Genomic DNA, 23,099 nt, shown 5'->3' on the forward strand with positions numbered 1-23,099 from the left:
TTTTCCAACATGTTATATTGAAAAATATAAAAACCATTGTCAGCTCAAAAACTGTAGGCAAGGGGCCTACAAGTCATAGTTTGCCAACCCCAGTCAACCAGTTACTATCACGACATCTAAACTTTTCTGAGGATGAATTTTAAATCTATAGCTTTTCATATCCAAACCAATCATTTTGCCCATCTTAGGAAGATTACAAAAATGCAACTATAAAGATGTTTTCTGACCCACACTTTGTTGTATCTTCACATATGACATTTTCAAAGATTGCTATCGTGGATTGAATGTCCCCACCAAAACTCACTGAAGCTTGAATTGTGTCAGCCAAGTTTTATGTATTAAAAACTTGGCCCCCACTGTGATTGTGGGGAGAGTGGGAAATCCTATTATGGTAATTGAAAGGTGGGGCCTTGGGGAGGTGATTAGATTGCAGGACCATGTCCTCGTGAATGGATTAATAATGGGGTTCTGAGGGCTTTAAAAGGAGAGCGCATGAGGAACAATCTTCTCTTTGCTCCATTTTCTGCCATGTAAGACCCCTGGGTCACTGTCGCCACCACCGAGAGACCCTCACCAGATGTGTTCCCTGGACTTTTGACTTACCAGCCTCAGAAACTGTAAACAATAAATTTTGTTTTCTTTATAAAATACCCAGGTCAGTGTATTTTGTTATAAGCAACAGAAATGGACTAATACACTTGCTCTGGCTGATATTTTTGGATGGCCTGTGGGGCATAGTTCCTTGTTTAGAAATCACAATTCAGTCATTCTCTAAGTTTATCACATAAAAAATATACATGCCCTTATCCACAACACAAGGGCCTAATTAAGCTCTTTTATTGGCTTCTTTCTCACACTGAAGATAAGATGAAAAAGGCTCTATCTTCCAAATGATTTTAATGGTCCAGTAAGACATGAATGGCATTTTGTCATTAGTGAGTGCAGAAATGCGGATGGCTTTCCTTGATTTTTTTCTCACTGACCTTTTGTTGAAAATTAGCTCCAGCCCAGAGAGTCTGCTCACATTTCTAGCAGACTGGGTTATTACCAAGTAAGACTAACAGTAATGATACAAATCCATTACCTTATTAAAGGTCTTCACCTCCAGGGGAATTTCTCAAGTTATTAAACATTGTTTAATAAGTATCTGCAAGCCTAACGAGAATTCTGAAGGGTAAGCTCCAACTGTGCCTCACACCATCAGCAAACTTTGTCATAATGGAATTGATGTACTTACCAACTAGGCACAACAGAAAAAAAACAAGAAAACAAAACGGAATTGACTAAGAGCATTCCTTCGTATTGAAACGCCTTTCAGCTGAGTTCATCCAAACATCACCTCCTCTCTTAGGGAATGGAAACCTAGGTATCTGAGGCATTCACGCCTCCATCTGTCACCTCATTGCCCACCCCTCTCAAAACAAAGTAACCTGCTTAATGGCATGAGGATGTGTCTCTGTTGATCAAGTTAGGGAAAGAGAAGCCATAAATCCCCCCTGCCCACCCCCGAATCTAAACATCAGCTTAGTGGCTGCTTTGGAGTCGTGTTCCCTGAGACTGTGGGTCTGCCCTTCATCTTCTCACAAGCACACTCTTCCAGCTCTGGAGATAATATATGGCATGCTGGCCCAGGTGGCGAGGCAGGAATCTCACAGCAAAGACTTAAACCGTTCTCCCACCGCCCCAACCTGTCACCAGGAGAGCCTCTGCGTTTCTCATCAGCCAGCCTATTGGTGGATGGCCACATTTCTGGAGCTCAAGCAATTGCCCAATGTGATGAAAAATGCTTAGAAACTTATAAATCACCTCTGAGTTTATTTTCTTGGTAGAAAAAGACAGATTGCCAGCTCCCAATTACCTGAAATGTGTATATTAGCTTAGAGGACCAATTTTACAATTTGAGAGGATTAAGGACAAAAAAAACTGTATTAAAAACTTATGTTAAGAAGAGACAATAGAGAAATGCTTTGTTTTAGGGCTGGGAGTTCTGTGAATAATAAGGAATCTCAAAAATAATAGAGAAATGCAATTTTTAGTCACAAAAAAATTATAGACTGAAGTTAAACAGTGGGCCTATTATATGAGTGCAGTAGTTCTGAAAACTGGCTGCATGTTAGAATCACCCAGGGAGCTTTAAAAAAATTCCAATGCCCAGGCTGCACCCCACACCAATTAAATCTGAATCTGTGGGTAGGGGATGGGGCCCAAGCCTCTACGGTTTTTAAAGCTCCCCAGGTGATTCCAATGTGCAGCCAAAGTTGAAAACCTCTGCAGTGGAAAATATGGTTCGTGCCCTTCTGAAACTTAGTCTTACAAAATCTACTTAGTGGACAGTTTCCCCTCCTCATTTCTGCCAATAACTTCTTTACAGCGAGAATCCGGAATTTAAAAAAATTATAAATATATAGATACATACACACATATAAAATACATGCACACATATTTGTACTTAAATTTTAACTTAGGCCCTGATTATTAATATATAAATCAGAAAAACTGAGTGCCTTAGAACTTACATATCCTCTCCAAATCTTTAGAGAACCAGACTCTAAAAAACACACATAAAAGATATTTAAGTCATAAAAACACATACACACAAACTTTAATCACCTTCAGGAACCATGATCCAATAATATATTTAATGGGTAAGATCTCATTCATCAATACACAAAAAAACCACGCCGAAAAACAAAAAACTAAACTTTCATGAAGACACGTGCCCTTAGCAAGAGCACCTACAGTTAGAAAGGTTTATTGGGAGCACTTTGAGGTAGCATGTTTTGTAAAGTAACAGAAGTCCCAGAGCTGCTCTGCAGTTTCTCCTGGACACAAAGGAACAGAAGGTACAGGCCATCAGGCTTTGCCCTTGGCAGAGGGGAGTGAATCTGTCTGTGCTCATTGCCAATGTCAGTCGGATGCACCACCTACCACCGCCTCTTGGCCACGCCTCCTCTATACTTCACATGTTGTGGGTTTACAAAAACATAAGGGCATGGTAATGATTCTTTCCTCTTGGCGTGGCGACATCCCAGGCTGGGGAGCCAATCTCCATTTGCCACATAAGTCCTCACTGGCAGGAAACGCATGCACCCAGTGCAAAGGGAAATCGGGCATCCTGGCGCCCTTTTTAATAGGCTTTCACAATTTAATTAATTAAGAGTGACTCACTCCTAAAAGGCTATAAAGAAGTTCATTTCTAAATATCCCCTCCATGATTCTAGCCCTTAAATCCCCTCTCTTTTTTTTCCCACCTGGGTACAATCATTCTGTGATATCATTAAGCTTTCTGGGATTTTCCTAGCAGGATGGTGAGCAGAAAACCTTTAAAAAAAAATCCACACACACACACACACACACAAAAAAAAAAAAAAAAAAAAAAAAAAAAAAAACCCCCCAGCTGCAAGAGCAACACCAAGAACAGACTTCCTTTGTGCAAGTTAAAACGACACAAGATTACAATTCAGGAAAATGGCCTGTTTTTTAAAAAAAAAATGTAAATAGCTTAGCTCTGCATTTAAAACACAAATATACAGTCAAAACAGGCTAAGGATTAAAGCTGCAAAAATGGTCCCAACAACCTCAGACCTTGGTGCAGATCAAATTTCTGCCCAATAGTCACAGATTAAAGGGATTTCTAATCCCTAAAAGCCCTTCTGTCCCAACATACTTCCTGTTTGAAAGTTGAACCCTTAGAAGTAATCAGTATACAAATAAGTAAAAATAGCACATGTCCAGGCAAAAAAGGGCATGAGCTGGGCCTGAGTTGCCACTTAAAACTCTGTCATTCAGAATCACATGAAACCCTCAAAGGCTGCCCAGAAACAGGGCCCCAGGCATTGCTGAACATGCCAGCCACCCGGTCAACTGCTGCACGACACAACTGGACATTAGAATTCAAGTATCCAAGGTGCTACAATAGCTGGTCCTCTAAAGACCCCAGGCTGACTCTCAGAAGCCCCCACCCCACTATGCTGCATCATACAAGTGAAATGCTTGTGGTCATTACAAACCACTGGGGTGGAAGGTGAGGAATAAGAAAACTGTTCTCTGAATGCATCAGCCTTACCAATACAAATAAACTCTTTAACATTTTGTACTACTAGAAGGTGCGTGAGCTGCTATTCAAGCAATCACTTTAAATTCTTTCTTTTCTCCCCCTTTTGTATCAAACAGGAAAATGGTTCCGTTGGGTTAACAGTGTCATTTTAAAATGCCATAAATTAAATAAGTTAGTTCACATTTTCTTTCCCCAGCACTTAAGTTACAGTTAGTCTCTAGTGTGCTTTTGAAGCTTGCTTTAACAGTTCCAGGTCTCTTCTGCGGACACTGCCGGCTCTGGGACAACCATATTCGTCCAGCTGCAAAGGTATGAATTGTTCAAGCACCCCGAGGCCCTGTCCAGCAAGACTGGTAAATAGCTTAGTCCACGATGGTTTAAAGTTTCCGCTGAATCCCAAAAATATGGTACTCCCTAAAAATAAAAAATAAATAATAATAATAATAATAGTAATGAAAAGAATTCCATTTGTACAGCTACTAGTTCCAGCAAGATAATGCTGAAGGTAAGTCACAGGTAAGCAGAACAAAGACAGTTATTAAAAAAAACCTGCACTTCCTTCCACCCGCAAATGAACTCTTACTACCCACCTGTTGCCCCAAATAACAAACCACATCCCAACACACGTCCTCTAACACTGTCCCCTTATTTCGAAATTATCCTAATGATACCCACACCAGCAAAACAAGCTCTTGAAAATAGTCTGGTAACTAAAGTCCACCATAAAAATGAATATTTTGTGGGCCTCATAAGAACTTCATAGAATATTGCAAATATACAAACCTTTGTTGTCAAGATGAGCTGGTTTGGCTAATCCCAGAGGTACTAATGAATCTGAAATATTCAACTGCTTTATTTCTCCTCTTGTGCTCAACAGAACAATTGATCTGTGTGTAAAAGTTTGAAAATTTCAATTTCAATCATTCAGCATGTATTTACTGAGTACCTTTCTGAACTGAGTGCAGTACAGAAATACCACAGAAAGCAGAACTCAACAAGGAAAAAGGCCTGGATGCTTTTTCATCTCTGCTGTTAAAAGCTCCCACTCGCCTGCCCCACGTGGAACATCTCATGCTATTATTACAATGGGGTAACACATAAGGAAACCAAAAGTCATTTAGGAAAGTTGACCTAGTGGATGGTTTGGGACATAGCTCTTTTAGGTAACAATCTATTATAACATGGGAGGATGGTTTTGTTCTGTTTCAGATGCTCTATTTACCTATTTATGTTCTATTATCTACTTATTAAGTGAAAGGATAACACCAATTCTAAAAAAATAAATAAATAAGTAAACCGAAACTGTTCTCCATGGTTTGGTTTCAGTTGCCATCTTTATCATGCAGTGAATCAACAGACATACTCAGATCTATCCGTGGATTCTCTATTCTTTTCTTCTGATCTCTGCCTCCGCTGCCAACACTATGCTACCTTAATTACTATGGCTTCAAGGTTTATTTTAATATCTGATAAAGCAAGTCCCTTGCATTATTATCACTTGTTTAAAAAATATTTTACCACTCTCCCACATTTAGTCTTCCAGATGAATTTCACTATCAACTTTCAGTATTGCCAAGTACAATAGAAAAGTAACCTATTAGGACACTAACAAAAATGCATTACATTTATATTTTAGTTTAGGTAGAGTGACATCTTTACAACATTAGTTTTCCCATCTAGAAACAGGGAGAGTCTCTCCTTTTATTCAACTCTTGTTACATATCCTTTAATAATATATTTGTTTTCTTAACATGGGTCTTGGCATTTCTGAAAATAAAAATTCCCAAGTTTTATATTGGTGTGGCTTCTTTGTTGTAGCCTTTCTAAAACAGTGCTGACTCAATTCAGAATCAGTGCAGAGGACAGACCACAGCAATCTGCAAACCTGACTTTCTTCAATAGGTCAGAATTACTCAGGACAGTCCCGTAAGGTCACTTAAAGGTCACTCCACATATACACACATGCTCAGTCTCCCCCGAAGTCACTGCCAGTTGCCCTGTAACTTCTTAATACTTTGCTAAAATACAACGTACGTACAAAAAAGCATTCCTAAGTGTCCAGCATGTTGAATTTCTGCAAACTAAACACATTTGTGCAACCTGCACTCAGATCAGAGAACATTACCAGTTTCTCAAAAGTCCTTCTCAGTCCCCTTTGCAGAAAGTAGTGACTTTTTAATGAATTCCTTTTAGTTCAAATCTATAGGATACCTTGCAGGACTACCATGTTGTCCTAAATATTTGTGGCAAGATTTATGTCCTGGACTGTTTTAAGGGAAGTGAGTGAGTGAATATGTTTTCAACATCAGGAAAAATCTTTAAATCCTTAAAAAAAAAAATTCTCAGAAAAAAAAGTCTGAGGAAGGAATCCCCTATAATTGTCTTAAATCAGAAGACAGAACTATACACATACATTGAATATTATATCCAAAAAACCAATGACTTCATCGGACTTATTGGGATCTGTTTCTATAACCTATAAAGATAGTAACACCAAGGTCACAGGTTCAGATCCCTGTACCAGCCAGCCACCAAAAAAATTAAAAAGTAATCTATAAAGAACGTAACTGATCAGATCAACTGAAAATAATTCACAAGCTAGACAGGGCTTTACTCCCTGGGAAGCTTATGTTCTTCCGTGAATGGCATCACTGAAAGAAGGTCACCATGTAAACCAACATCTATGGCAAAGCCAAGGGACAGAAAGGGCTCTAAATTCATCTCCTTGCCCCCAGGCAGAATCTGACCAACCCCACAAATGGTTTCTCTTCTTCAGAGGCCAACAAAGAAGAGCCAATCAGACTAGTGCTCTTGAAAAAGAGTATAGACACTCAACCACTTAAAAATCAATTTACTCTTTCCCAGTCATTGACAAGTGACCCAGGTGATGACTTCCTATATATCACAGCCATAGTACAATGCTGTCCAAGAGTCCATCTGTGGGACAGATGATTGCAAAGGTGAAAATGCCTGGAAAATTACTTCAAAGTGGTAATAAGCCTTCTGAGCAAGTCAGGTATCAAGCAGATCAACTTAATACTAAAAATGGGATAGTAATGTTCCAAATAACGAGCCTTTCCACCATGTGCAAAATCTTCAAGCATGCAGGTTCTACCATTGATAAGCAATGGCTTGTCAGTGATAAGCAGCTTAGACCACAGAGCATCAACATGAGGTGGGAAAAAAATGAATACCTTTCACAAGGCCTTGAATGCCCAGAGGAGAAGATCAGGTAGACAAACCAAAGCTCAGAATTAACCAGGTGTTATCTGTTTGGAGGACTCCACATCTTTCAGGTGGCTTATCCCTGTTACAGAACAAGCCTGACTTACCGTGGAGGAATTCCCGTTTTTAAATACTCTTCCACACGACTGACATCAGCAAGAAGGAAAAGCTTTTTTTCTGTCAAGCGGAACGGAACACTGCACGCATCCACAATAAGGAGAAGGACACCCGCACTTCGGAAGGTAAAGTCGGTGCCATTGACCTGAGAATACAAAAATGTCTTCTGCTGTCATTATCATTTCGGTAATGTCTCCAGGATGATTTGTCTTTCCATCCCCTTCCCTCTATCTTCAAAACCCAGGACACAAATTATATTTCAAGGATTCAAACTGCACTTCACCTACTGTTTTTCATTGTCTGAAATGGTGCCTGCATTCCTATAGACCCTGCCTTGACTGATCTTTGCTGACTGGGTAAGTACTGACCAAGTCATGGCAGCCCTCGATCAGCTAAGCTGGGTGGCTCTGCAGTGCTTGATGCCTTCATTCTGACACACACTCTCTCATCGGGGTCAAACTTTGTAAGTCAGGAATCAGGTGGTAACCTCTGTACTGCAGCTCAGACAGCTCAAACCCCCCCACACACACACACTAGAATTTAGGTTTGGAATATCACAGAAGCTTCATTGCTTTATTTCCTTTGCTGCAAATATAGATCTCCTCTGAAACCAAAATGGCAAAGTGACAATTTTACTGGGATTTAAGCTACAATTATTGTGAGCTGAATTTCCGTATACAATCCTCTTAAATTAATGGTTTGTGACCTTTCCAAGAAAAAGGAACTCCAGACATTTCCAAATATCATTAAATTTCTGAGCCAAAAGGAGAAAACTTGACAAAACAACTGACTAAACTTAACACTAACTTAATCCATAGGCACCATATCTGTTTATAAGGTGTAAAATTACAAACTGCAATAAAGGCTAACAAAGGAAAAATATTCTCACCGTTAAACCTGTCCTTGCTTGGGGGAATTATGATATTTACATTTTATTTGCAATCATGATTGATCTTAAGATAGGAGGTTCTCAGTGTCCCTGGGATTGGGTTTCAGACCACTCCCCTAGGACTCAAGCCCCTCCTCTAGGCCTTGAGTCACTATTGCATGTAGCATCTATCTTCAGCACCAGCATGGGAGATTGAGACCACCAGAGGCAGAAATATGTAATTTCAGTCGCTGAGCATGCTCAGTAGAAAGGAGTTTATCCTTGAATGGCCTTCCATTGGAGGCACTAAGGAGCATCAAATACATTTCAAATAACTTTCAGTGTATATGTTGGAACTGACCAATGAGCATGCTCCAAAGAGACAACAGAGCATGTGCAAGGCTAGGTTACATAACCAGTCACACAACTAGGAACCACTCTCTTAGTTAAATATTCATTAGAAAGCATGAATATGTATAGAATAGCCAACTATAAAATCAGAATCCAGTAAGAAGGCAGGGCTGCTGCTCAGTCTCAAGCCAGCCTGCAATTTGTCTGTGAAGTGTGTATTTCTTTCTCTTTGTGTAAAACCTGTTTTTGCTTTCAACTCTGACACTGCTCTTGAATTCTTTCCTGTGGTGCAGTCAAGAACCTGGTAGAGGTCAGGGTCCAGGTCCGACATCAAACCTCCCCAGACCCTCTCTTCCAGTAACAATTTCACCAGAATTCAAAATGGTTTTTTAGCCGTTTACACTGTTCTAATCCAGTTAGTAGTACTGGAAGTGCTTGAGGTAAATTTTACATGTAAAAAGACTAGAAGTAATTCCCTTGTTTTTAAAAATCTGAATATTTAAAATCAAGGTCCATTTAAGAAACAATATAAAATGATCCTCAACACAAACTGTCTTTGTAAAAAGTACCCCCCCCCAAACTTGTTGCTTAAATTAACACACAACTTTCCATAAAAATTAATGCCATATCCTAGGAAAGAATTTTCAGGCAATACATGGAAAAGCATTGGAAATAAATATAACAAAATATGGTGTTCTATGACTTTTCTGGGGTCCCAGGTACCCAATGTGTAGCACTAGAATCAAACAATGTCTTCAGACCCTGAAGCGTAGCCTGCTTGAGATTATTCCTGAACAAACAATATATTCTTCAGGGCCGGCCCGGTGGCGCACTGCTACAGTGCGCCGCGTGGGAGCGCGGCGGTGCTCCCGCCGAGGGTTCGGATCCCACATACAGACCGGCCGCTCACTGGCTGAGCGAGGTGCGGGCGCAACACCAAGGGTTGCGATCCCGTTGCTGGTCACGAAAAAAAGACAAAAAGGAAAAAAAAAAAACAATATATTCTTCAATGTCCCATAAGCTTGTAGAGTAGTGGCGCTCAGCACCCTCCTGTTTCCCTCATGCGACTCTCACCATATTCCACACTAGCAGGCTGGGATCTGCCTGTGGCTGACTGCATTGAGAGGCCGAACTAAAAAATTTTATGCCAATAAAATTACAGCAGGAGCATATTACAAAATGGAGGATCGCTAATAGAGGGGAATAAATACAGATTTCAGGAATTTTTTTTAGCTACCTATAAGTAGGAATATTCCTAATTCAGGGTTGTTAAGCAAAATGTAAGTTCTGGAGCTAAATGGTGGTGATGGTTGCACACCAACATGAATGCACTTTATACCACTGAACTATACATTTAAAAATGGTTAAGATGGTAAATTTTATGTTATGTGTATTTTATTACAAAAAAAATTAAGAAAAAAAGTAAAATTTAATTTTGTCCACATATACATTGATGGAGTTTGGATGTGTTGTCCCCTCCAAAACTCATGTGGAAATTTGATCTCCAATGTGGCAGTGTTGGAAACTGACTGAGTCATGGGGGCAGATCCCTCATGAATGGATTAATGCTCTCCCTGAGGGAGGAGGGGTAGTGAGTGAGTTCTTGCTCTATTAGTTCCCACGAGAGCTGGTTGTTTAAAGGACCCTGGCACCTCCTCTCTCTCCTCTCTCTCTCTCTCTCTCTCTCCCTCTTTCTTGCTTCCTCTCACCATGTGATCTGCTTGTACCCACCAGCTCCCTGCCACTTTCCTCCATGAGCAGAAGCAGCCTGAGGCCCGTGACAGATGCAACTATCTCAGATCGTAAGCCAAATAAACCTCTGTTCTTTATAAATTACCCGGTCTCAGGTATTTCTGTTATAGCAACACAAAATGTACTAATACATACAGTCATCCCTCAGTATCTGCAGGGGATTGTTTCCAGAAACACCTTCTCCTCCCACGAAGGATACCAAAATCTGTAATGCTCAAGTCCCTTATATACTATTGCATAGTATATGCATATAACTTACACACATCTTCCCATACATTTTAAATCAACTCTAGATTACTTATAATACCTAATATAATGCAAATGCTACATAAACAGTTGTTATACTGTAGTGTTTTATTTGTATTATTATTTATTGTTGTATTGTTTTTATTTTTTTATTTTTCAAATATTTTCAATCTGCAGTTAGTTGAATCCATGGATATGGAACCCACAAATATAGAGGGCCAGGTGTATATAAATTTGTGATTACATTGCCCACCACTGAAAAAAACTGAGCCCCTAAAGAGACCTTATGAGTCTGGGTGCAGCTGGGTTGGATGGCTGCATATCTGTTACCCAAAGAACTCTATAGGGTGACACCCAGGTTAATCCAGTTTTGGACAGGCCACATGCCAAGACCTGGTTCCCAGTGGCTAACTTGGCTCTAAGCCCAAATTCTAATATTAACATGCAGACTCATGTCTATATTTCCTTTAACCATTTAGAAAAGACAACTAACATTTTGGATCTTCACTTTCCTTATCTGAAAAAATAAGAGATAAGCAATCTTAAAAGGTGAAAGAGATTTTAAAACCTTCATTTCCCTTCCAACTTGGAAGCTTATTTTAAGTTTCAAATAACAAGGCTAAACACAGTTTTCTACATATTAGTTGCCTGCGGCAATTATGTTTAACTGAAATGTCTTTCCTTTTATAGAAATGAAATGAGTTGCCTCTTAGTGAGTGAAAAGTAATATGAACAAATTTTAACATTAGCCTAAAAGTAATCAGTAAACACAATCTAATCAGAAAAAAAAAATTAGTAAGAATAATTTACTTAAAAACACAAACGTTTGGAAGATATTTACACCTCTATTATGCTGCTTGCCACCAATAATTGAAATGTGATTACAAACCAGTGACTACTGCCAGAAAAACACAGATAAAAGCAAGAAGCCGCAGCAGTGTACCCATGTGCTATGGTCTGAAAATTTGCATCTCTCCCAAACTTCATATGTTGAAATCCTAATCACCAAGGTGATATTACGAGGTGAGGCCTTTGGAAAGTGATTAGGACATGAGGGTGTAGCCCTCATGAATGGGATTAGTGCCCTTATAAAAGAGGTCCCAGAGACACCCCTCAACCCTTTCACCATGTGAGGACACAGCTAGAAGGTGCCATCTACAAACCAGAAAGGTGGCCCTCGCCAGATGCCAAATCTGCCTGCATCTTGATCTTGGACTTCCCAGCCTCCAGAACTGTGAGAAATAAATTTCTGGTGTTTAGAAGCCACCCAGTCTATGGTATTCCATTATGGCAGCCAGAACGGAATAAGACAACCCCAGATGGTACTTACAGAAATAACAGACGGGTCTCCGCGCTGAGTTTCTGCTTTACTGGGCGACTGGAACTGCACGGGGAGGTAGCTGTTGTGAGGATCACTAGTAAACACCACCTAGACGGGAAAAAGTTCCATATTTATAGCAACTGTATCTTTCTCCCAAAAGTTCCCTCAAAATAAACTCAATTACATCAAAGCCAGTGGGTGCTGTTCTTTTTCTGAACTTTTTGTACATATTTCATGACCTGGAATTCCATCTTTTGATATGCTTAATACAGGAAGTGTATATTCCTCATTTTCCAGAAAAATCCCAGTCTCAAATAAGTAATCTTGTTAGTAAAAGCAATTCAATAAATGGCTAAATAAATGTGCTTTATATTTAAATCTTTGTAAACATTTCACACAAAAATAGGAACAGATCGTCCTGAAGAGGAACGAAGTATAGATAACAAGGGGTACCCTGCTTAAAACTTTTAATGGCCTGTCCATGACCAGGCCTCAACTCCTCTCTGTGACCTGCACAGTGTTCCATGCATGGCTGTATATATGGGCCCCTATTTCTCTCTGTTCTCTCCCATCCAACAGGCAGGGTCGTCCCTCACTTTCCCACAGCACTTCACCTCTTCCCTGCCTCTCAGCCTTTGCTGATGCTGTTCCCTCCCCCAAAACGCCCTTCCTTTTCCCTTCTGTTCCTCCAAGTTGTTCCCACGTCCCCCCTCAAGTCTCTCTTCTCATTCAAAAGCACTTTTAACTCTCATACAATTCGGCCTTTAAAAGCATATTGCCCTTATACATCAATGTCACGTTGATCTTGGACTTCTCAGCTTTCGGAACTGTGAGAAATAAATTTCTGTTGTTTATAAGCCACTCGGTTTATGGTATTTTGTTATAGCAGCTCAAATGCAATAAGACAACACCAGATGGTACTTACAGAAACAACAGATGGGTCTCTGTGCTAAGTTTCTGCTTTATGCAGCAAAAACAAATAATCATCATAATACTAAGTAATATTTAGAAGCTGGACATTTCTTTGAAGTCTCAGGTTTGAGAGCAAAACTTCGTGGGAATTTTCCTACTTACTCCTAATATACATGAATTTGGTTTTTTGACATTCAAAACAAAAATTCCTGATTAGAGCGCAGCCTTGTAACACCAAAGTCACAAATTTGGATCCCCCTATGGCCAACCCCCAAAACAAAACAAAACAAAAATTCCCTTCAAATTTCCAAGTAATGTTCCCAGATGCTTCAAATACCTTGCAAGTGCACAAAGTCAGTAATCAATACATTTTTTAAAAATGAATCTGATCAGTGCTTCACGCACAAAGAATAGGAATGCTAAACGTTAGTGCGTGGAACCATTTAAAAGACAGGCCTAGAATATTTCCAATGATGATTAAATTATTTTGATAAATTATAATGTTTATTATTATAAATTATATGAAGTCTCTTCAGTAATGAAGAACTTTCCTAATAAATCCAACTTGAGAATTGGGCTGGAGAATTTACTTCCCCACAAAGATTATCTAAAAATGTCACTTTATTACAGTCAAAATATTACATAACACAAGCAAGAACTTACATAACCTTCTTCATATACATGGGTTTTGTATGTTTGGTTGGTTGGTTTTTGGTTTTACTTGTATCGGGGAATAGAGGTGGCTCAGGGATATGAGAGACTGAGATTGTTATAGGGAGCTGCCATAAAAAAATACTTATTATATATCATAACGGGAAGCATAAATCCATTTCTGCTTTTACTGCCACAGGAACAAATGGAGGAAAAAAAGAGATATAAAGAACTTAAACAGTGGAAGAAAAACCTTTTTCTCAAATCATTTAGAAGTTAAGAAACAAAAAGAAAGATTTAGAAGTTTTCTCTGTATTAACAGGCAGTACACATTTTTGTGGCATTACTTGTTTTTGTTTTTTTTTTTTTCTTTCCTTTTTGTCTTTTTTTTTACTGACCAGCAATGGGATCACAACCCTCGGTGTCGCGCCCGCACCGCGCTCAGCCAGTGAGCGGGAACCGGTCTCCATATGGGATCCGAACCCTCGGCGGGAGCGCCGCCGCACTCCCAAGCGGCACACTCTCTAGTGCGCCACCGGGCTGGCCCAGGCATTACTTGTTTTTAAAAAAAGGTCCTCAGTGGGATCCAAATAAGAACGTGTATCAGAATCACCTGCAGACTTGTCAAAGCACAGATTGCAGGGCCCCAGCCCCAGACTTGCTGATTCACTAGCACTAGAGTGGAGCCCAAGAATCCCCATTTCTCACAAGTTCTCAGGGGACACTGATGCTGCTGGTCTGGGGACCACACTTTGAGAACCATTTCCCTTAGCCTGTATTTGTTTGTGTAAAGATGAAATAAGAATTAGGGCAGTAGTAGCTCTATACTATTTTCACTTGGAATTGGTCTGACTTCCTCTGGAACTCCATCAGTATATCTGATTTTAGCCCCTATTTTGGGTTTATTTCCATTGCCATGGTTTTTCAAGATCCAGAAGGATGGCATCTAATTAAGAATATGTCAATGCACCCTGGAGATGGCAAAAGTATAGGGAGGGAGAGCAGGTCAGCGGCTCCCAGGGGTTACGTGTGTGAGGCAGGAGGTTTGATTACAAAGGAGGGAGCATGAGAGGAATTTGGGGGGGTAGTGATGACACAATTCTGTGTCTTGTAGTGGCCGCATGACTATGTTCATTGCCAAACTCATCAAACTGTACATAAGAGCAAATGTTTCTGAATGTAAATAAAAATAAACTTTAAAAATTAAAAAAAAAAAGAATTATGTCAGGAGAAGCATTTTCACATCCAACCAAAGTCAGTCTGTATTTTTAATTATAGGTAAATATAACAGCACATGCTTTAAAATTAAGAGTGGCTTTCCAACTTTAAAAAAGGAAACAATTTTCACCAGTTGCAATTTTTTTTAGAAGAAATCTCACACTGCCAATACAATAAAGTTTTTTTGTTTTTGTTTTTTACATATCTGTCATGTAATCCCAATGGCAATAGTGTAACAGAATCACACATCTAAGAAAAAATGATGACTCACATAGCGACCTCTATTTTCAAACTGTATAAAATCCACAGCCATCCAGAGTAAACTGATGTACCCAGGGGGAAAGTATTTCTGTTATAAATCTGGACTAGTACGCTTCTTATGGGCATCACATTCTAGCAGGGGCCGAAATTCAGGAGACACCAAGTATTTGAAAAAGTGCACCTACTGCAAAGAAGCCCTTTGACGTTTTTCTCCCAGGCACCAGCCCACTTTTCTCCCTGGTTTACCTGACGGGTGCCACAGCCTTTACAGAGTCCAGTAAGCACGGGTGGCATCCGCTTGACTGCCGACGGCTGTCTGTAATACTGTGGGTACGCCTTGGCCATGCAGTTACCCATGTCTTTTGAGTCTGTTGCTGCCTGGATCTTGACTCTTTCACATCCCTGAGATGAACAGTAACTGTGGCCATCTCTGTGGCTCTTGGCTTTGAGATACAAAAACAGTAACCTGCATAAAACAGAAACCATCTGTTGTTTGACTTACTCTCAAAAACTTACAAAAATTCCTCAAATCGACCCCTGGCTAAAAGGGATATTCTTCCAGTAAAGTAACTTTTCCTTAAAAGAAAAATAAATTACAAAATTAATAAAGTTGTTTCTCTTTCCTTTCTGTCTGACTAGAGTCCTAAGTCAAAGGCAATACCACTGTAGAAAATATTTTGATACCCTGGTTCAGTCATTCTGAAAGATATCAAAGTTGCTTTCTGGCTTGAATTCGTTCAATAGGTAATTTGGGAGGATGGAATTTGGTTTGGCTCAAAAATTACTTGGAAAAGTTTATATGCATGTTGAGTTTCAGATTTGGTAAATTAGTGTGGTTTATGCTCTTATTTTTATTTTTTTTTTTTTTTTGGCTCAGAAATCATTTTGATTTAAGGCACAACAGTGGAATAATGAAAACAGCAATTCTGACTTGTCTGGCTAAGGCCAAGATAAAGTTTCACATCAATTCCTGTGATGTTTACCAAGAGCAGATAGGCCTGGGGTCCTTCTGTCTGTACTTGGGCCAAAATCAGGCAAAATGAACAGTTCCTCCCATTGTGAATTCCCTTCCTACTGCCAAGATGAATGGAAAAGTCTAATGTCCACGCAGCAGTCCAGCATCTGTCAGGAGGAAGTCAAGATTCTAAAGGACCTGATCAAATGTAATTGATTACTGGAGATCGAGAATTCACATTTTAACATGAGGCCAATGCAAAGTTGCAATTATGAGGTAAAAATCAGCCAGTGTCCCAACATCCAATAATTTTAACATACAAGTATGTACATAAGGAAAGACAGGAACCTGATTAGGCCTGGGCCCCTTTGAAATATAATTAAAATCATCAAAATGAATAGAATTTAAAAAATTAGAGCCTCAGCAACTGAGGGATTCTTGAAATACCCAGACCAGAAAATGTGTCCCATCTTTTTACACATTTGATCATCAGTTTGTGATCACCAGACTATCCTTACAAATTTGGGTGTTCTGGGTTTTTTTTGTTTGGAAAATCAAGTGGGAATGTGGAATTTCTGTCATCTGAACAAAAGCCCAGGTAGGTTGTTTAAGTCTAATTAGAAATCGAGGGCTGGCTAGTTAGCTCAGTTGGTTACAGTGCAGCCTTATAACACCAAAGTCATGGGTTTGGATCTCCATACTGGCTGGCCAAGAAGGAAAAAAATAAAAAATAAAAAAAAGAAGTTGAAAGAAAATCAGAGATAATTATGATTTTAAAAAAAACTAAAGCAGATCTGATCACACTGGCTGCTGGGGGTGCTGGAGGGCAATGAGTTGCATCTTACTCAAAGGTTAACCAGACATTTAAGGACTAAACCCCAACTTCACTCCCACAGCTGATCTTGCCACCCTTTTCCCCACTTGGAACCTTTTGCCTATCCCCAAGCATGCCATGCACATTCTCCCATGCCTCCATGCATTTCTGCACACTGATCCTTCTGCCGGGGACACCTCACCCACTGCTTTTTCCATCTCCTCCTAATTGTTCCTCAAGGTTTACCCCCAGGGTCACCCTTTTGGGATGTCACTGGTTAGTCTAGGCTGAACTTCTGGGTTACCCCAAAGGGGGTCACTGAATGTACCACTACAGGACTTATACAGCATTTAACCATTTCACTCTCTTGCTTTCCATGCCCATATCCTTCAATGCACTGTGAATGTACAGAAGAAATGTCTTAGGTACATCAGTATCTTTGCAGTGCCTAGACAATGGCATACGGTAGGAATGTCAGCTTAAACATAGAGACTGAAGGAGCATGCTACTTTCTGGAAGAGTACAGGAGATCGAGCCTACCAGACTGTAACTGGATAAAAGCAGACAAGGCCAACAGGACCCCGGGAGAACAGGATTAGAATTAAAAAGTGGAAAGATGCCGCCTAGAGAAAGTTGAAAGCAAATATGCCACGGTTACACAGTGATTTTTAAAAACTCAAGGTCAACTTGAGAGATAGCCTTAAGTCAATAGGAAGAGAAAAATGACCTCTCACTGAAATATGGACTATATCACATGCAAATAATCATCTTAAGAGTTGTTAAGGAAAAAAATTATTTTAATTTTCAATTGGGCCTCCTGGTGGTTCATTGATGAGGATAATTTCTCTCTCTAAATTGCCTTAATAGGAACTTAGCAAACATCTTCACTCGATTCCTACTGCCAACTATAATTACAAGTCATTCTAGCTGCCCCTGAAACCTATAATAGAGATGTGCAGAGAATTACCCACATCAGCTGCTTTTCTCAACAGCCGCCACATCACAGCCTATTCTTAGCTATGCTGAAGAACTAGTAATTTCACCATTAAAGAAAAATAGCAATAACTCTCATTCTTTGGTTCCACTGGATTACCCCGTGCCGGAGTCAAAATAGAATTTCCTCTCAGACTGCTTCCTCTGCAGTTCTTCCAATGAATGCACAGGCTCGTATTCTTCAATTTTGGATAATGAGCCATTCTGCCGTTGTAAAAAGCCAAAGGTAACCTGGAAACTTGTGTTTGATGGATAGCAGAGGCCAACTCGAATCCAGTCATTCCTTGAGGGAGAGACAATAAAAAAAAATTCACGCTTGAACTGCTATCTTCTGAGTGTCATAGCATTTAGAAATCATAGCCATGATTTTCTCCTCCTTAAGTGTCTACTTTCTGCTGAGTTACTAACAATGGAAGTCCTGAACCCTGACGTACTAGCAAATCAACCACCTTTATCTATTACCCAAATTTCTCATATCAATATATTTACAACAATAATATGGTCTACAAAAAATTTCTTGGTTTTAGCAGGATTTGGGGGAATGTGAATAGAAGTTAGGTAAAATTATTTACACACTCCAAACAGATATTAAATTAAGTGAGATGGTTGGGTATGGGTGTACTAAAATGTAAATACTAATAGCCTGATAGTGCAAGTGTGCATGGGTAAAACTGTTCTAAAGGATTTTTTGTTCATAAATACGTTTTTATCTTTTTGTAATTATATTAGAATAAATTTCCAGTGGCAAAATTGCTGGATATAAATGTATATGCATTTTTAAAGCATTTGATGAATATCACCAAATTGCCACAGTATTTTTTTCTTAATGTCCTTAGATAAAAATTTTAGTCCTTTTTAAACACTATAAAAATATTTTCCATTTTTACCATTTCCTTTTTTTTTTTTTTACCTTTTTTATTATGGTAAAATATACATACCATAAAATTTACCATTTGAAGCATTTTTAGCTATACAGCTCAGTGGCATTAAATATATTCACAAGGTTGTGCAACCATCACCATTATCCACTTCCAGAACTTTTCATCACTAAAGAATTTTTAAACAATATATAACAAAGCCTTAAAATTGTTAACACAGGTTTTACCCAATAATCCCACTAGAGAATAAGTAGAAATGCAGGCAAAAGACATAAAAGAAAAGATGTTGTATGAGGTATTGTTTATAAGAGCAAAAAAAAAAAAGCGGGAGCAAAACAACCTGAATGTTTACATGGGTAGGAAGTACTTTAAAAATTACAGTACAGACTTCCGGTCAAGATGGCAGAATAGACAGTCCCCAGCATCTCTCCCACAAATCAACCAATTTACAACTATAAAAAAGCAATGACAGCCAAGCTGGGGCCGCTAGAGCTCAGGGGAAGAGGAGAGACCTATGGAGTACATGAAGGCGGGAGAAGCCATGATAAGAGAAAGAAAAAACCACTCTGACCATTCCAAGCCCTGGCTGCTTCCAGGCTGGAGCTGCTGAGCACACAGAGCAGGAGCTGGCAAAAGCCACAGCTTCACAGATGAAGTTGCTTGGAGGCAGCAAGGCAGAAGAGGGCCTTGGTGGCCCACAGGCCATCAAGACCACTAATAGTTTTCCCATGGACCCATATAAGAGTAAGGAGCCACAACTGGAAAAAAAGGAGCCACTCAAAAGCCAGTGTGTCATCTCAAGGAACCAGAACACGGCCCATCCCATGGGAAGTGTTTGCAGCACAGGCAGTGGGGGAGACAGGCCAACCAGGAGAACACTGGGACACAGCAAGGACAGCTGATCTACCCCCCAATCAGTACAGGACCACTCAGAGGAGACTTGTCAGGAATATAGAATTGCATGGGGTGCAGTTTGATGAAAAGACTCAGGCCCAGACCAGAGTTTCTACACAACCCCAGGTGCACAGGATTTCACTAGACCTGGAAGTGCCTGAGCTGCACAAAAAGCCTTCCCCAGGGAATCAGCAGCAAAGCAGCAATTTAGCTAAACCACAGAGCTCAAGTGCTGGTCCCCACAGGAAGTTCCTCCATTTCACAAGTAAGCAAAGGATAACAAATTAGTTCCAGTGCAGAGTTTAAGTGGTGGGAACAGCACATAACCCAACACAAAACTGTAAGAAAAAACAAAGTACCTGCAATGAGAGACAGCTTCATATTAACTAGGAAAGGTCTCATTTCACCAATAACACCTATAACACCTAGAAGGACCAGAAGTCCCCTGGGCTACCAAGCCAGAAAGGGGGGAGGACCAGGGGTCTCAGCTATGACCCCCCTGACACCCACAACCAGCCCAGCAACCACTGAGCTGCCACAGAAAGCACCTGGGCTCTCCCAAGCTGGGGCAGTGGGGGGCCTCAGCCACACACCCCCACCCCTGACACGTGCAACCAGCCCAGTGGCGACCACTGAGCCACTATAGGAAGCAACCTGGGCTCTCCTGAACCAGGGCAGTAGGGGGCCAAGGGCCTTAGCCACGCCCCAATGACACCTGCAGCCAGCCCAGAACAACCAGTGAGCCACTGCAGGAAGCACCCCAGGCTCTCCCAAGCCAGGGCAGTGGGGGGCCTCAGGCCTCGGCCATGCCCCCCTGACACATGCAAGCAGCCCAGCAATGACCACCAAGCCTCAGCAAGAAGGGCCCCGGGTTCCTGAGCTGGGGTGGTGGGCGAGCAAAGGTTTTTACCACATCCCCCTGACATCAGCTCCCAGCCCGGCAATGACCAACCCACCACTGGAAACCCCCCCAGTCTCCCCTGTGGGAATGTGGGGATGCCAGAGGCATCAATCCCACGCCTCCTCCTTCCTCCTTCTTCCATCACATTTCCTTCCCCTTTCTCCCCCTCCCACCCAACTGCTCCCAACTGCTCCACAACATCCTAGAATGTAAAAAAAAAATTAATAAAATTGCATTTTTAAAAATAAATAAATAAACTTAGTTCTAAAGATTTCCAATAAAAAAATTTATTAAGTGAAAAAAAATTATGGTACATCCATATGCTCAGAAAACACTTGATGGTAGAGAGAGCAGAAAACACTATAAATATTTATAGTGCCTCACTTGGATTAGGAAGATTTAAATTATTTCAATTTTCTTTCTTTTTCTTATTTTATTTTGTTTAATGAGTAAGTACAGCTTTTATAGCTTTTAAAGTGTTATTTTCACAAGTGCTCTATTACAAAATCTATGACCTCCCTATAATTACATTAAATTTGAGGGGAAAACTGTCCATCTCTTCCTCTTTCCTCTGCCCATCATGTAATTTTTATAAACTTTTAGCTAATTAAACAAAAAAAGTATGACCAAATTTCAATCCCATGTGAATTTTTAAAACTTCTGGGCTCAGCTTTTTCTCACTTTAAAATGTTTTTACCTACTCAGCATTTGATGAAAAGTTATGCATGGTACTGACTTTACAGAACCGTGCATATCATTTGATTGTACTAACTCATCTCAAATTCATCATCCTGCCCGGTATAACTTTCTGGACATTTCTTCTCCTTCCTGTCTGATGATCGTTTGTTTCTTTCATTGACTTCTCTTCAATTCACTGATAGTATCAGACTGGGCTTTTAGAAATCTCACACTGGATATGATGTGGACTAAGGACTGGAGGTGGGGAGACCACATAAAGCTGCTTTGGGGAGCCATGCAGAAGATGAAGGTGGCCTGAACTCTGTCACAGCAGTGGGGGCAGAAAGAAGTAGAGAGATTTGAATGACGTTAAGGAGTTAGATCCAACAGAGTTTGTTCACTGATGAGAGTCAGAAATGAGTACTGAGATTCTAGGATTGGTTCACTATGTAAGTGGGGCAGAGAAGCAGCAGCAAGTGTCACCGTGCTGGTGTTCAGTTTAGAGCATGCGCCAGAGGCCTAACTACCCCAGAGCCGGGACATCCATCCTTGCAAGTGCCCTACTTAGAGCTGACTTCCTACACATTCTGATCCTTCTCTGTTCATTCAAACTGGTTGTTTCAAGAGAGTTCTGACAAGCCAGAGCTTCAAAAGCAGTCAGGTGAACAAGCCATTTTGATTTTTCAGCACCTATCTGAGCGGTGTCATGGAGTCTCCTGGTTTAACAGTCACGCGAATCTAGATTGGCTTGCCCCTGCCTTTCAAAACAGTCCCTCCCTCCTTTCTATTTGCACCTCTGTCACTTCCCCTGCTGCACCCTATGCTCCCCTGACACTGAAGCCACCATTCCCCAAGGAGAACAGGCCCTTTCCCAACTCTACATGTTCGTAACGAGACTGGTCACCTAATTTCACAGCATCCTGGCCCAACTCCCTTAGGCAGAATTAGCTGCTCTATCCTTCATCTACTGAAAAATAGTTCTGGTTTATCTATTATGTTTTTTCTACCTGTCTACTGTGAGTGCCTAGAGGACAAGTACTTTTCTCATTCATCTTTATATCAACTGATACAGAGCAAACACTTGAATAAATTAATGTAAAAACTAGAACCTCGGATTGAACATGATATCACTAGCACAGACAAGAAGGGCTAGTGTGTGCTTTAAGGCAGGGGTGGCAAATGTCCAACACTCGTGTCCCAACTCTTCCACCTCTCACCCACAGCGGGCATTACTAATCAATCACACCACTTTCTTATGTCAAGTATAAACTTGAATTTTCCAGGGAACCAAGTGCTCATTGGGATACCACATAAAACTTCTTCCCAGCCCACTACAGGGGAATTAAAGCGTTCAGCAAACTGTATTAAAACCCATTGTTGAATGGCTTTTTGTACACAATACCTTGACTATGGAGGGAAAGAAATGCTTTTAAAATCACAGGATTCCATTTGTATGATCTCTTAATTCCATCCACACAAAACAGCCTCCCCATAAGAGGAGCAAAGTACATGAAATTAGCATTCTTTACTTGCTACCCAGGGGATATGTTATTCTTTTTCTCCACTAAATTACTACTTGCTCAACAATAATAGAAACATACTTGTTGAAGTTTACGAGGTACAGAAAAGTAGTGCGTGGTGCTGGCCCATTCCAGTGGATGGTATAGCCCTTCTCCAGCATGATGACAGGCTGGTACTGTGGAAAGGCAGCCTTCTGGTTAATCCCCCGGAGCACCATGGGGTGCGAAGGATACTCATCTCGCGTGATGGTCATGGTAAGATTCTGAGTGCTCCATGTCTGTACATAGACCTTAAAACAAGAATTAAAAGTTAAAGGGAAGAGAATGAAAGTTTAAATAGCTACACAAACATTTCTAGCCAAAGTCAAGTGGCTCTACTTTGAAAAGAGAGATTCTGTGATCGGTGCCAGACTAAATGAGCAGCAGCCAACGACATCCTAAACTGCACTCACAGTACAGCCTGCTTCACTAGAAATGGCAAAAACAG

At 40.4% G+C, this 23,099-nt stretch overlaps 1 protein-coding gene across 1 annotated transcript in view; it reads right to left on the minus strand.

Annotated features, from left to right (window-relative positions):
• Positions 1-3,369: 3,369 nt before the first annotated feature.
• TMEM2 (transmembrane protein 2) overlaps positions 3,370-23,099 on the minus strand; it is a 74,031-nt gene continuing 54,301 nt past the window's right edge. The window contains exons 18-24 of the mRNA XM_008583250.1: positions 22,694-22,902; positions 17,842-18,024; positions 15,226-15,445; positions 11,947-12,045; positions 7,390-7,544; positions 4,841-4,944; positions 3,370-4,471 (exon numbers count right to left, since the gene is read on the minus strand). Of these exons, the coding sequence (XP_008581472.1) occupies positions 4,275-4,471; positions 4,841-4,944; positions 7,390-7,544; positions 11,947-12,045; positions 15,226-15,445; positions 17,842-18,024; positions 22,694-22,902 (1,167 nt within the window). The 3' untranslated portion in view covers positions 3,370-4,274. The remainder of the gene's footprint in view (positions 4,472-4,840; positions 4,945-7,389; positions 7,545-11,946; positions 12,046-15,225; positions 15,446-17,841; positions 18,025-22,693; positions 22,903-23,099) is intronic.

Source organism: Galeopterus variegatus, unplaced genomic scaffold, assembly GCF_000696425.1.
Source record: "Galeopterus variegatus unplaced genomic scaffold, G_variegatus-3.0.2 Scaffold2868, whole genome shotgun sequence".
Lineage (NCBI taxonomy): Eukaryota > Metazoa > Chordata > Mammalia > Dermoptera > Cynocephalidae > Galeopterus > Galeopterus variegatus.